Below are 13698 nucleotides of genomic sequence, written 5' to 3'. Positions count from 1 at the left end.
AGAGCAGGCTTTGAAGAGACACGCCTGGGTTTAGCTATCACCGCCACCATCTGCAGGTCATCTTAACGAAAGCTTGTTCACCATTGAAAACTCAAGTTTCCTCCTCTGTAAAATGGGCACCTGAGGCGTGTAAAGGCTTCCTAGTGAGTGTCTTTAGACTACCAGTAGCCAATCATAGCATCCGGGAACATGATAGAAAAACCAACTTTCGGTCCTCGACTCAGAAAGACCCAAGAGTGGGTCAGAGCCATCTGTTCTAACTCTACTTCCAGGTAACTCTGAAGGGAGCAGAGAAGCCAGCACCTCGACCTCCGGGACTACAGCAGCTCCCGCCGGCAACGCTCGGGAACTGACTCGGCCCTGGCTCCGCCCTCTTTCCCTACGATCGTTGATTGGTGAAGTCTCTGGTGGCGATTCGCCAATCACCCGACCTCAGTCACAGAAACAGTTGAGGTTGCGTCTGAAGAGAGCGGTGCTCCTATTGGTTAGAAACCACGCCGCCGCGCCGGGCGTAAGCACGGCAGATGCGTGACGCCGGTAGCAGTTGAAAAATGGCGAGTGTTACTGAACTGAAAGCTGGTGAGTGCGCCGAGGGGACGCTCGGCAGCGGGAAGCGTCGCGCCTTCAGTCTGTGATAGGGATGGGACGGAAGGAGAGCGCGCGGGACACCAGCTCGGCCTTTCCGGGATCGTTCTGAGGTGGCAGGGCTCTCCGGGGGGCGGGGAGGCGGAACTGACCGCTGCGCATGTGCTGTGGGAGGGCCAGGCGACCTGCTGGAAGGAACTGAGAGGGCTGCAGGTTTGTTCCTACGGACGCCTGGACATCCATCTGAACCCTGCTGAGCCGCCAGCGCCAAGTCAAGGCCTTGTGTTCAGGGCTGACCATTAACAACACCACAGCCACGTTTGATAACACAGTTCTTAACGATTTGTAGATAGGTCCTCCTGGTCCTTCGAGATAAACCTGAGACAGAGTTGCCCATCCTGGCGGTTCTTCGGGATTTTTCGGAAGAGTTTTTCCAAAGTGGTTATGTGCAGGACCCTGGGTTCCATCCCCAGGACTGCAAAAAAACAGAGTAACCATAAATAACACGTGTATCCTATCAGCTCTGGTAGTTATAGTTAATGTTTGATTGATTCCATCTAACAAACCCCGTTCTCTACATTGGGAATTTGAGGTGCCGAGAGGTAGAATATTTCATCCAAGATAATTTAGGTAGAAATAGACTGGCGTGGAACTCACATAAGGTGCAGTAGCATCTTAATCACCGCGCCATTCTGCTTCACAATGAATAAAACCAGTCCTGAGTTTCAAAGAATTCAGAGACAAAGCCAGTGATAGTGGAAATTTGGAGAGGACCAAGTAGAGTAGCTTGGAGACTATAATTTAGTAACCATTGGCAAAATATGTGTTGGTGGCATTGTGCAAAACTAGACATGCCTCAGCCCCTAGGAGGATACATAACACATGTGATATTGTATAAACTTCTCAAAGGACTTGAAGATAATTCGGTGGGAAATAAGTCAGATTAAGACCGGCTCCCAACATGGGGAGATGGTCAAGAGGTTAAGAGCACTGGCTGTTCTTCCAGAGGTCCATGTTCAATTCCCAGCAACCACATGGTGGCTCACAACCATCTCTGGTGCCCTCTTCTGGCCTGCAGGGATACATGCAAGCGAACACTGACTACATAATAAATAAATAAATAATCTTAAAAAAAAAACAACAACAACAAAAAAGACCGGCAGCCGAGCAGTGGTGATGCATGCCTTTAATCCCAGCACTTGGGAGGCAGAGGCAGGCAGCTCTCTGTGAGTTCAAGGCCAGCCTGGTCTACAAGAACTAGTTCTAGGACGGTGGCCTCTATAGACTTGGGGTTTCTTCTTTACGTTTGTTTTTCTGTATTCTCGGGCTCTTGATATGTTTTGTGTCCAAGAGAAAGGTAGTGAAAACTTGGTCCCTAATCGATGATCTTATATTTTATGGGCCTTTTACTCATGTAAAACACTCTTCCATCTCACCTAGATCTTCTTTCTGAGAGGTGGAGTTCATTACCACCAAGAAGACAACCAAGGCATGAGTTAGGAATCTGCCACCAAGTCATGAAGGACATGCTAAGTTTTCCAGTGCCAGCTTCATTACTTTTTATTTTCTGCTGAGTATGAGGCTGTACTGTGTGTTCTTCATAGTAATTGGAACAGGATGCTTGCCAGTAGAAAAGAATCTCTCCATTTGATTTCCAAAGATGGAACTAGAGAACAGGGGTTGTCTTATGATCTTACGAGTATGATAAAGCTTTCCTTTTATGGGCCTGTTACAAAGTAAATTTGTTGGTAAAACTGCAGTTAGTGCACCTGCAGAAAGGCTGAAGGAATGAATGCATTAAAAACAAAAGAGAAGGGGCTGGAGAGATGGCTCAGAGGTTAAGAGAACTGGCTTCACTTCCAAAGGTCCTGAATTCAGTTCCCAGCAACCACATGGTGGCTCACAACCATCTGTAATGAAATATTCTGCCCTCTCCTGGCCTGCAGGGACATATGCAGGCAGACCACTGTATACTTAATAAATAAATAAATAAATCTTTAAAAAAAAAAAAACAAAAGAGAAGGAAGATGGAAAGTCTATCAGTGTGTATCTTTAATCACATGACCAAGGATGATGTTATTTACCAGAGCTTAGGAACTTTACTGATTGTACCTAAATGGATAAGCTGTCTTACGAATTTTTATTGTTGTGGCATAATAATGCTTTTGCCACTGGCAGAGCACAGTGTTCTGTTAAACTACACTTTTTAGCCGGGTGGTGATGACGCACACCTATAATCCCAGCACTTAGGAGGCAGAGGCAGGCAGATCTCTATGAATTGGAGGCCAGCCTGGTCTACAAAGGGAATTCCAGGACAGCCAGGGCTACACAGAGAAGCTGTATCTCAAAAAATAAAACAGAAAACGAACTACTTTTTTTTTCACCAATAGTGTAAGGCCCTATAGATATTATACATTTGTAACATTTAGTGAGCTCTTGTTATATTCTAGGTATTATATTGATTCTTCAGAACTGTCATGTAGTCACAAAAGACTGTTTGAAAAGGGAAGGATCTGGATGGTAACTTTTTAAAAAATTGATTCTTTGTGGTTTCATATCGTGCATCCTGATCCCATTCATCTCCACATCCCTTCACATCCGCCCTCTGCCACTGCAACCTTCCCCTCCCCCAACATAATATTTAAAAGAAAAACAAACTAATAATACCAAAAAAAAAAAAGTCTTGGCATGCATCTTTACTTGTAAGTGTTCATTGCAGTGAATCATTGATCTGGTTGTAAGCCCCGGGTTGGCTACTTTTGGTACTGGACCCTCAATGGAACTCCTCTTTAATATCCTGTTGTTGTCCTGTGTCATGGAGATCCTGCAGCTTTGAATCTGCAGATCCGGCCCCTCACATGCTCCAGCAGTTCATAGAGGAGGTGGTCATCTCATAGCCCTGGTTCTGGGCTGGGTGGCAGCAGGGTTGACTCTGACTCCGTAAGTTAACAGTGGCATAGTCCCTTATTAGATTCTCATTACATTTCCTTTTTTTAAGATTTATTTTTTTGTCTCTCTCTCTCTCTCTCTCTCTCTCTCTCTCTCTCTCTCTCTCTCTCTCTCTGTGTGTGTGTGTGTGTACATGTATACAGGAGTGCGGTTGCCTGTGGAGGCCGGCAGAAGAGGGCATCAGATGGTTGTGGGTACTCATGGGTACCAGGAAGTAAACTGAAGTCCTCTGCAAGAACAATATGCATTCTTTTTTTTTTTTTTTTTTTCAAGACAGGGTTTCTCTATGGTTTTGGAGCCTGTCCTGGAACTAGCTCTGTAGACCAGGCTGGTCTCGAACTCACAGAGATCCGCCTGCCTCTGCCTCCCAAGTGCTGGGATTAAAGGCGTGCGCCACCACCGCCCGGCTAACAATATGCATTCTTAACAATATTCAAGAATAACAATATTCAAGAACAATATGCCATCTCTTCAGCACCTTGTATTACATTTCTAACCAGACTTGACATTTTAAAATCTACCATTGGACTAGGGATGTTGGTTCCCTGTCATGCATGAGGCCCTAGGTATGATCCCCAACAACACATGCGTTGGGGCTGGTCATGTACATCTGTAATCCCAGCACAGCCTACAGGAGGATCAGAAATTTAGGGTCATGTTCAGCCTACATCAGAGTTTAAAGTTAGCTTGGGTTACAGTCTAGGTATGAGGCCCAAGCTGGTCTGACTTCCCAGCCTCCCAAGTACTGGAATTACAGGAATGTGCAACATTCCCAGTTCTAGTTCCCTTAAAGCAGAACAGAACCAAAACCCACAACACTTTTTTTTTATTTATTTTTTTATTAAGAATCAACTGTGATTCTAAGCCAAGGTTACAGAGAAACCACGTCTGGAAACAAACAAAAATCAGTTATGGATTTCAGTCAGCTGGATGTGTGGTGGCATACTCGAGAAAGGCAGGCGGATCTCTGTTAGTTCCAGGCCAGCCAGAGCTGCATAGAGAGACCCTATCTTGGAAAACAAAACCAAGTCAGCTATGGATGTCAGAAGTTTTTCTCTGTCGACAATAATGATATATTCCTTCTTTTTCTGGAGGTTAGTTGTTTTCCATAGTCATCTTTCCCGACTAAAGGTCATAGTAGTGTCTGCGTCCCCTATAAATAGACAAACACTTGAACATCTGTGGGAGACTCGGATAAACAAACTTTATTCTGTTCACCCTTTCCCCCCATCAAACTCAGTCCCTAACTAAAGATGCATCATGGGTAAACTTGAATTTGCACAAATACATTGAGAGTGGATTATACTATGAGGACTTTAATTTTTACAAATAGAGCTTATGATATTGAAATTGTTTATCTTTCTCTTTAAACTAAGAGCTATATTTGTGTCCTTTTTATTCTTTAACACATACCTGAACTTTCAACGGTTAGTCTGTAACAGAACCATTTATATTTTCCATTTAACAGTTTTAAAGGACACCTTGGAAAAAAGGGGAGTGTTAGGACATTTAAAAGCAAGAATCCGTGCTGAAGTTTTCAATGCCCTGGATGATGATCAAGAACCCCGACCATCATTGTCTCATGAAAACCTTCTAATTAATGAATTAATTAGAGAGTATTTGGAATTCAACAAATATAAGTACACAGCCTCTGTCCTCATAGCAGGTAAGTGGTTATTCATCTCTGAGAAAACCTCTGCTTTATCCTTTTTCTAATTCTCAGAAAGCAGCCTGAATATGTAGTTTGATTACTCTGTCATGCAAGTGACTGAACACATAGCATCCTGTGGTCTCTTGTCATAGCATTAACAAGTTTGGGTAAGCTTTATGCTGTCGGGGAAAGTAAGAGCTAGGACCTTCTACTGCAGGTTCTCCATGTAATATTATGCACACATGCTCATAAAGGATATGATTTTGATATGTTGAAGGTTCTCTAAAGATCTAGTATTAGTATTTATTTCTCTCAGATTATCATAGCTGGTTGTATAATACCATCAACACTCCAGAGGGGGAAATTTTTTTTTTTGAAAATGCCATCACCGGGGGCTGGAGAGATGGCTCAGAGGTTAAAAGCATTGCCTGCTCTTCCAAAGGTCCTGAGTTCAATTCCCAGCAACCACATGGTGGCTGGCAACCATCTGTAATGGGGTCTGGTACCCTCTTCTGGCCTGCAGGCATACACACAGACAGAATATTGTATACATAATAAATAAATAAACAAATAAATATTTAAAAAAATGAAAATGCCATCACCTAGGTGTGTGTCATCCCTAGGATAAAATAGTAACAGTGCTGTCTTGGATAACGAGTGTTTTAGATTGGTATTGTTGCTAATGCGTATAATCGCAGAAACTCAAGGAGCTGAAGCAGGAGGACACTGCTTCAAAATGAAAACCTGAAGAGCACTGGGGCTGCAGCTCAGTGTGAAGCCAGAGGCTAATTCCCAGCACCGGGGAAGGTGGGGAGGAAAGAAGAGAGACTGGGTTTCTGTTCATCAGTTTGCCTTTTCCATCATGCCATACAAGTGAAGGCCTATGGGACTTTTGCCTTTCATGCTGCCTCACTTCACCTGGTACAACACACGAGAGTTCAGTCATGTTGACTTCTACCCTGCAGATGGGGTAATGCTGTGCTGTGCCATTTTTTTCTGCTCTCATAGACAGGTTGGTTGTTTATACTTTCTGGCAGCAGTGAATCAAATCCTCAAAAACATTTATATGAAGTTTTTGTATGACCTTCATTTTATTTTTGTAAATAAAGAACTAAAGATGAAATTGCCATATTGTCTGGGAAGTGAATGCTTCCCTTCAGGTAATGACTGCCACTGCTTTTGAGTGACGCATCAGGGAGGTGGTGCTCACATGTGTAGTCCCAGCAGTCAGGAAGCAAGGGCAGAATTAAGGCCAGTCTAGGTCCCATAGTGAATTTGAGACCAGTCTGTGCTAGAGTAAGTCTCAGTCTAATAATTTATAATTTTAATTTTAGAATTACTGTCCCTAAGTGGATATATATTTTTAATGAGCTATTTATTATTATCATGTGTTTAATGTATAGGCATCTTAGGAAGCTTACTGAAGTCCAGCATTGTAATTTAGATTTAGAAACCATATTACCAATCACAAATGGGGATATAAAAAGTGAGTATGTGTTAAGCTTTAATTAAGTTCTACATTTCATTGCATTGGAGTTTGTTGACATAAAGTCATATGTAGTTTGATCTGTGTTGGTATGTGCTGTCAGCATTCTACCAAAGTCTGAGAAATGTATGTACCTAGGAGATACGGTTATTATCAAAATTAAGTTTGCCTTTTAGATTAATAGGCTCAGTGCTTTTCTGATTTTTTTTTTTTCTCTCCAGAATCTGGTCAACCTGTAGTTCCATTGGACAGACAGTTTCTCATCCGTGAACTGAATGCCTTTGAAGAATCAAAGGATAACTCAATGTAAGAAGTTTTTAAAAGAGGTTTGCAGATGTTGCATTTAGTGCTGCCTATGATTCATTTTAACCCAGCAGAAACTTATTGGGGTTTACTGTAAGTTACACACTATATGAGGTCTAAGCAGTGTGGCAGCAGGTCAGTCACCTGAGGTCTCTGCTACAGCTGAGCTTGTTGTGTCTTCAGAGAACTGAATACTTAGCCAACCACCATGCCTGCCTGCCTGCCTCTCTTCCTTCTTTCTTTTCTTTTTCTTTCTTTCTTTCTTGAGGGCTTTTTCCTCAATTTATTTCTTTTGGTGGTGGTAATTGAACCAGAGCCTTAACTGCTCGTGGTGCAACACACCCGGTACCCTGAGCAGTCTCCTTGGCCTGGTCCTCTATTTTCTTTTTTAAACTTTAAAAAAAAAAAAAGTGTTTATGTGGATATGTGTTTTGTCTGCATGCATGCTGCTTACCACATACATGCGGCCTTGGAGCTGGAGTTACAGGTGGCTGTAAGCCACCAAGTAAGTGCTGGGCATTGAGACTGGTCCTCCGGAAGAACAGCCAGTGCTCATAATTGCTAAGCACGCCACCTCTCCAGCTTCGGCCTTCTTACTTCTTTCTAAGGATGATTTTTCTTGGCCTCCTGATCTTTTTCCTTCTTCCTGAGGCTTTGTTCTTTAAGTTCCTTTCTTCTTCATATTTAACTCTTCCTCATTGCTTTTGTCACTCCAGTGTAGAAACAGACTCAGATCTCTTCTCTAAAAATGAAAAAAAGAAGAAAAAAAGCCTTCCCATCAACTTCCTCTCTTCCTACTACTGCTTTATCTTTAATTGCTAGGTCTGCCCTCTGCGTTCATGTTATCATCCCTCTCTCTTCTGCGATCTTCAGTGCTCCTTCTCCTCATTTATACTCATCATTTCTTAGTTCTTTCCCTGTGGTTAATACTTTCTACACTTTACCATAGAGTCCCTAACTTGCTTATTAGTTTGTCCCTAGTGCCAGAGTGCATGGCTCAGCACAACTTTATTAGCTGGAAATTTCTTTGAAAACTCATGTTTTCTTTCTAAAAGCTTGTTGAATTTTTTCATTTGTTTTTATGGTATAATTAGGTTTGTTTTACCATAAATGGTATTATATCATATGCCATTTAAACTAACACTCCCTCAGTGCTGTCCTATCCCTAGAGCCAAGTGTATGCCTGTTTTTGCAACATGTAATATTGACTTCTTTTCTCCATGCTGTTTTCTGTCCTGTTTCTTGTGGTTCTTCACTGTTGTACGAGTTCCCAGTGGCAGTCTTGCTTTCTTCATTGACTCCTTTAAATCATAAAGTATTCAGCAGTTTCTGTCTTCTGCTTTTATTTCTCCACCCCTCCCCACCATATTCTTGAGTCTCTAGGGAGGTCTGTATGGGGCAAATGTGCTAATTTTCCTGAGTTGGGGCTCATGTGGTGTCCAGAAGACAAGGGCACTCTTTGTGGTTTCTCACACCTTCCTCATAAGCTGCTCATGAGCTGCTGCTCAGGTTTTGTTGGTTTTTTGTTTTTGTTTTCTTTTTTCTCAAGACAGATTTTCTCTGTGTAACAGCCCTGGCTATTCTGGAACTTGGCTTGTAGACCAGTCTGCCCTTGAACTCACTGACTTCTCAGTGCCTGGCTGCTGCTCAATTTTAAAGGCAGAGTCCACAGGCAGTTTAAAGGGAACTCTTTCTCTGGCTAGTCCTTCACCTGTACTATTGATTCTGCCTCTGGGTATCTCTTCTCACTGCCCTGTGCCATGCTGTTCACATTGTTAAGGAGCCACCTGACTAGTTTATCACCAGTTGCTTTTTCAAGTTGATTTTATCCTGCCCTCTGTCTTTCTAAGGCAGCTACTGCATCGTTTAAAGACACTTAATAAACATCCATTATATACATGAGCAAGTCACAACCTGTAGCATGGCTTCCAGCTCCAGTGGCTTTACCCACCTCACTGGCACACAGCTCATTGCAGCTTCATGGTTTTTTGCCTTTGCAGCAATTGTTCCCTCTTCTGGAAGCTGGAGATCTCTCTTCTTCCTCAGCTTCTGTGGGATCACCTTTCATCTTCTTGGCCCTATTAGATGCTCCCACAGGAGTTGGGAAGGAGAAAAAAGTTACCCACAGGTTTTTGACTATATTTTGTTCTCATTGCAATGGATTTCAGTTACAAAGAAAACTGATTATCTGTATAAAATCAAGGTGACCTGGAGAAGGAGAAAAGAAAGCATTTCATAGTTCCACAGTTTCATGTTTTCTTCTCTTTATACTTGTCTTTGTGCTGATATGATATGACTACAAAGGGCTTCAACAGCAATCTTAAACAGACTACAAAGGAATATAATGGTTGTTATACTACATGTTAAATAAATGATTCAAGTAAGTACAGAGTATTACTATAGTGGACTGTTACTATGATATAGTATATTTAGAAAAATTGCACTTTGATGTTGTTTTGCATTGAGCGTCCAGATGCTGTGTTGCTTTGAGCTGACTAGCTCTTGTAGACCAGGCTGGCCTCGAACTCACAGAGATCCTCCTGCCTCTGCCTTCCGAGTGCTGGGATTAAAGGCCTGCTGTGCCACCACCACCCAGCCTTGAAGGGAAAGCTTTAAGGCACTAGGTGTGAGTGATGACAGCAAGCTGACTGCTTGCGTATACTTACGTTGTGTATTAACCTCAAGTGGCATGAGCCCTTAGAGAGGAACAATGGCCTGAGTGAGGTGAAATCTCTTTTAAGGTGGTCATGGTGAAAGTATTGGTGTTTTGCTACGAAACGTGTAGATGGCAGAGAAAACTGTAATGTTGTCTCCATCTGCCCACTGACACCTCTACCCAAAGGTGACCCAAGTGAACATTTTCCCCTTGCATTATTCGGATACAAGCTCACCACTTAGAGCACAACTGTGTGTATTTTCTTCCACTTAGTGAGGGAATTGTATTATATATATAAACATCTCTTTTTCAAATACTTGCATTCTTCTTAATTGGTGGGTATTTTGTTTCAGGGTTTTTTTTTGTTGTTGTCGTCGCTGTTGTTCTTATCTACACAGAATATGAAGGTGTCTATTGAGGCTGTCTCCCTCTGCTTCCTTTTCTTATCATGTCTTCCCCTTTTGTTGTAAACAACTCTCATGTTCTTGGGTCACTGTGGATTCCTGTATCCATGAGGTATTTTCCAGCATTTTACTATTCTGCCAAAACCTATCTGACACCTGCCATCATGTGGGATACTGCTGGAGATGTGGTGGCACACTGTTTTCTGAAGTGTTCCCAGATGCTCACAAAAGACCATTGAACTGCATTCCCTCTTGGTCATTCTTGATGTACATATACAAAGCATGTGCCCCAAGAAATCCTGCCACAGAAAGAGCCTTTGTCATCTAACTTGGTAACCAGATTTATTGGGTGAAGAAATCTTTAAGGGGGCATAGTCCTCCTTTTTGCAGAGATAGTGGCCATGGGTGCAATAATCACTGTATTTGAGTGTTAAGCAAAACAGTGGGCAATGCTTTATACATTTGGACAGTTTTTGAAATGTGTGAAAAAAGTCTCTAAGAGTAGCTTAGTCAGTGTTCTATTGCTTTGAAGAGGCATACAGCAACTCTTACGAAGGAAAGCATTTAATTGGGGCTGACTTACCATTCCAGAGGTTTAGTCCATTTTCATCATGGTAGGAAGCATGGCAGCATACAGGCAGACATGGTGCTGGAGAGGTAGCTGAGAGTTCTACATCTGGTAGCAGGAAGTGAGGAGACACTGGAACTGGCTTGGTTTTTGGAACCCCAAAGCCCATCCCCAGTGACATACTTCCTCCAACATGGCCTTACCTCCTAATGTCTCTCATGTATCACCACCGCTAATTACCGAACATTCAAATATATGAGCCCACGGGGGGCCATTCCTTTTTAGACTACCACAGTAGCAAAGGGTGGTGAGCACTTGGGTAGGAGGTCATTCAAGCATAAGGCATTGTTTGCAGTTAGCGGGTGTTGGGAGCTCTTAGATTTTTCCTAGCCTTTTAGTAGCCTCTGAGACAGTTGCCTCAGATGAACTAGTTAAAGAGGAAACTGGTGACCATCTTTATTTCCAGAAAGGAGCGTCTTGGGGCTGGAGGGATGGCTCAGAGGTTAAGAGCATTGACTGTTCTTCCAAAGGTCCTGAGTTCAATTCCCAGTACCCACATGATGGCTCACAACCATCTGTAATCTGGCGCCCTCTTCTGGCCTACAGGCATACATGTAGGCAGAAAACTGTACATGTAATAAACAAATAAAATCTTTGGGAAAAAAAAAAGAAAGGAGCGTCTTGCTGCTCTTTGGGAATTGGGGGGTATACGTGCTGAAGATCAAACTTGGGGTTTTGCACATGATAGGTGAGTTCTTTCTCAATGGGCAACAACCCTTGCTATACTTTTCTGTATATGGCCTCTTAAAGCTTATTTTTGCAAAGACACTTTACTGTCTATGAAATTGTAGTATAAATGTGCTAATTATGTATTATCTAAAGCAGTTTAAGATATCTGACACTTAAAATTTCCTAAATCTCGAGCAGATTCCATCCAAGTTAGAAGTAAAGCCTTTAGCAGTCTCTCAAACAAGTTGACTGTAAGGGGCAGAGGCATGAAGTGTATCCTGGTATGATTTCCTACAGCACTCCACTGAGCCTGTGCTGCTCCTTGGCCTGGAGGAGCTGCTGAAACACACAGTCATGTGCTCCTGTCCCACACATCACTCCAGAACTCACTGTTTCAGGGGTATTGGGAGCTGTACTCACCTGAGTGTAGACCCAGATTTCTTGAGATTTCAGGCTTCTAGAGCCTTAACTGAGGCCATGGAATCTGCTTCAGACTGTCTCAGTGCCTCACACATGTGCCTGTCTGTGGGACTGCCTGAACGTCCTTAGTCTGTGCCTCCCACAGAAAGTGATACAAGAAAGCAAGTAATAAATAGGCCCTTGTCCTTACCACCTTGTCCCATTGGTAGAAGTAAGTGAGGCTCAATAAACTATAAGGGGTTTAGACTCTGTTTTCAATAGGCATACCATACGTTGAACCATTATACCAACTGGGCAGGAGATGGATATCTCAAAAGTAAATGTATTTACTTGTATTTTCAGGGGTGAGATTGGAAGCAAAGGGACTTTGGCTTCTGTGCTGTCAGCAGACCAGCCTTCAGTGACAAGGGACTGATTAACAGGACTCTAGGTGACATATTTTTAAGGAAAAGCACATAGGACTTGGTTATGTGTGTAAATGTCGTTACCCCTGAGAGACACTAACTAGCACATTACTGAGGCCTGGTTTTCTCATTAATAAGTTGGTTGTAGTAGAGTGATGGGTAAGAGGAAACCACAAAGCAACCTTTTAGATATTAGTTACTGCGCAGCTCACCTGAAACCAAAATTAATGTACCTTTTACTGTGTGCAAGGTGCACAGCTAGAAGCCTGACATTGTGAACTAATTCACAGCATACCAAAGGGACTGCTCAGACCCTTTGAGGGAGAGAAACATCTGTGAGCTTCAGGAAACTAAGATCTTCCAAGGTCTGCAGCTGGCTGTTGGCAAAGCAGGAAACCAGTTTTAGGTTCTAGGAAGGTTTTAGGCTGGGTTTGGAGTTGACAAGGTGAATTCCAGTGGGATTGTAATTTTATTTCAATTTAGATTATTTTAATGGTATTAATGTGTTTTCTGGGGGTTTACAAATTCTCAAGAGCCATGTGGTTGCCGAAGTGGTGCACACCTTTAATCTCAGCACTCGGGAGACAGAGGCAGGCGGATCTCTTAAATTCAGGGCCAACGTGGTCTAAGAGTTCCAGGGTATCCAGAGAAACTCCATCTCGAAAACAAAACCTTCTCAAGTTAATTGGTAGTTTTAAACTGAGAGTGACCATTTGCCACTTGGATAATAATCCTGTGTCTTTTGCGATCTAGTGAGTTAAAGGGCAGCTTCAGTGTCAGAGTTACTTTTAAAGCAAATGTCTTAAGCTTTTTCTACTTATGGGAAATGAATTGATTTTGGTTTTGCCTTCTTCCTGAAATAGTCCTCTGTTATATGGAATTTTAGCCCATTTCTTGCGTGGTCCTCCAGATGGCATCCAGAATGTGCTTCTGACAGAGTCAACACTTCAGCCTCCAAACAGGCATCCCAGCTGGAAGCCCAGCAGAAAACCAAAGGGTAGGTGTTTCCAACGTTCTCCTTTAACTTCATTGACTTTGTTCTCCTGGAGCCTGTGAGTCCTAGCTTAATTACACTATGTCCAGTCCAGTGTTCGCCTGTAATACTTAACCTCCAGAGAGCAAAGTAATACAACTTCAAAGCCAAGGTCTTGAAAGAAACCCCAACTTTCACATCAGTGGGGTCTTTGGAACTGCCTGGCTTACCACACTGTATAGTTTTCTTTGAAATCAAGAAGTCTTTCCCCCCACACACACACCTCCCACCTTTCCCATACTAAAAAATACAAGGCAAGATTACTACTGTACCAAGAGATGCCCTATCATACAACAAAAGTATATGCTCAACTATGTTTATAGCAGCATTGTTTGTAATAGCCAGAACCTGGAAACAACCTAGATGCCCTTCAATTGAAGAATGGATGTAGAAAGTATGGAATATATACATATTAGAGTACTACTCAGCAGTAAAAAACAAGGACTTCTTGAAGTTTGCAGGCAAATGGATGGAAATAGAAAACACCATCCTGAGTGAGGTAAGCCAGAC

General features: G+C 42.6%; 1 protein-coding gene across 7 annotated transcripts in view; it reads left to right on the top strand.

The window, feature by feature from the left end:
• Positions 1-439: 439 nt before the first annotated feature.
• Cep20 (centrosomal protein 20) overlaps positions 440-13698 on the top strand; it is a 25591-nt gene continuing 12332 nt past the window's right edge. For 5 of the 7 annotated variants that reach the window (XR_007589222.1, XR_007589221.1, XM_050125808.1 and 2 more), the window contains exons 1-4: positions 440-579; positions 5003-5200; positions 6893-6977; positions 13019-13152. Coding sequence is in view for 4 of the 7 variants with exons in the window: in XM_050125808.1 (XP_049981765.1) it covers positions 552-579; positions 5003-5200; positions 6893-6977; positions 13019-13152 (445 nt within the window). In the remaining 3 variants the exon portion in view is untranslated. The remainder of the gene's footprint in view (positions 580-5002; positions 5201-6892; positions 6978-13018; positions 13153-13698) is intronic. The other 2 variants (XR_007589223.1, XM_050125809.1) reach the window with 1 other exon arrangement.

This window comes from Alexandromys fortis, unplaced genomic scaffold, assembly GCF_014885135.2.
Source record: "Alexandromys fortis isolate MF-2015 unplaced genomic scaffold, M_Fortis_MF-2015_v1.1 scaffold_238, whole genome shotgun sequence".
Classification (NCBI taxonomy): Eukaryota; Metazoa; Chordata; class Mammalia; order Rodentia; family Cricetidae; genus Alexandromys; species Alexandromys fortis.
The sequence above is the reverse complement of the archived record's forward strand: the minus strand, read 5'-3'. Positions and strand labels throughout refer to the sequence as shown.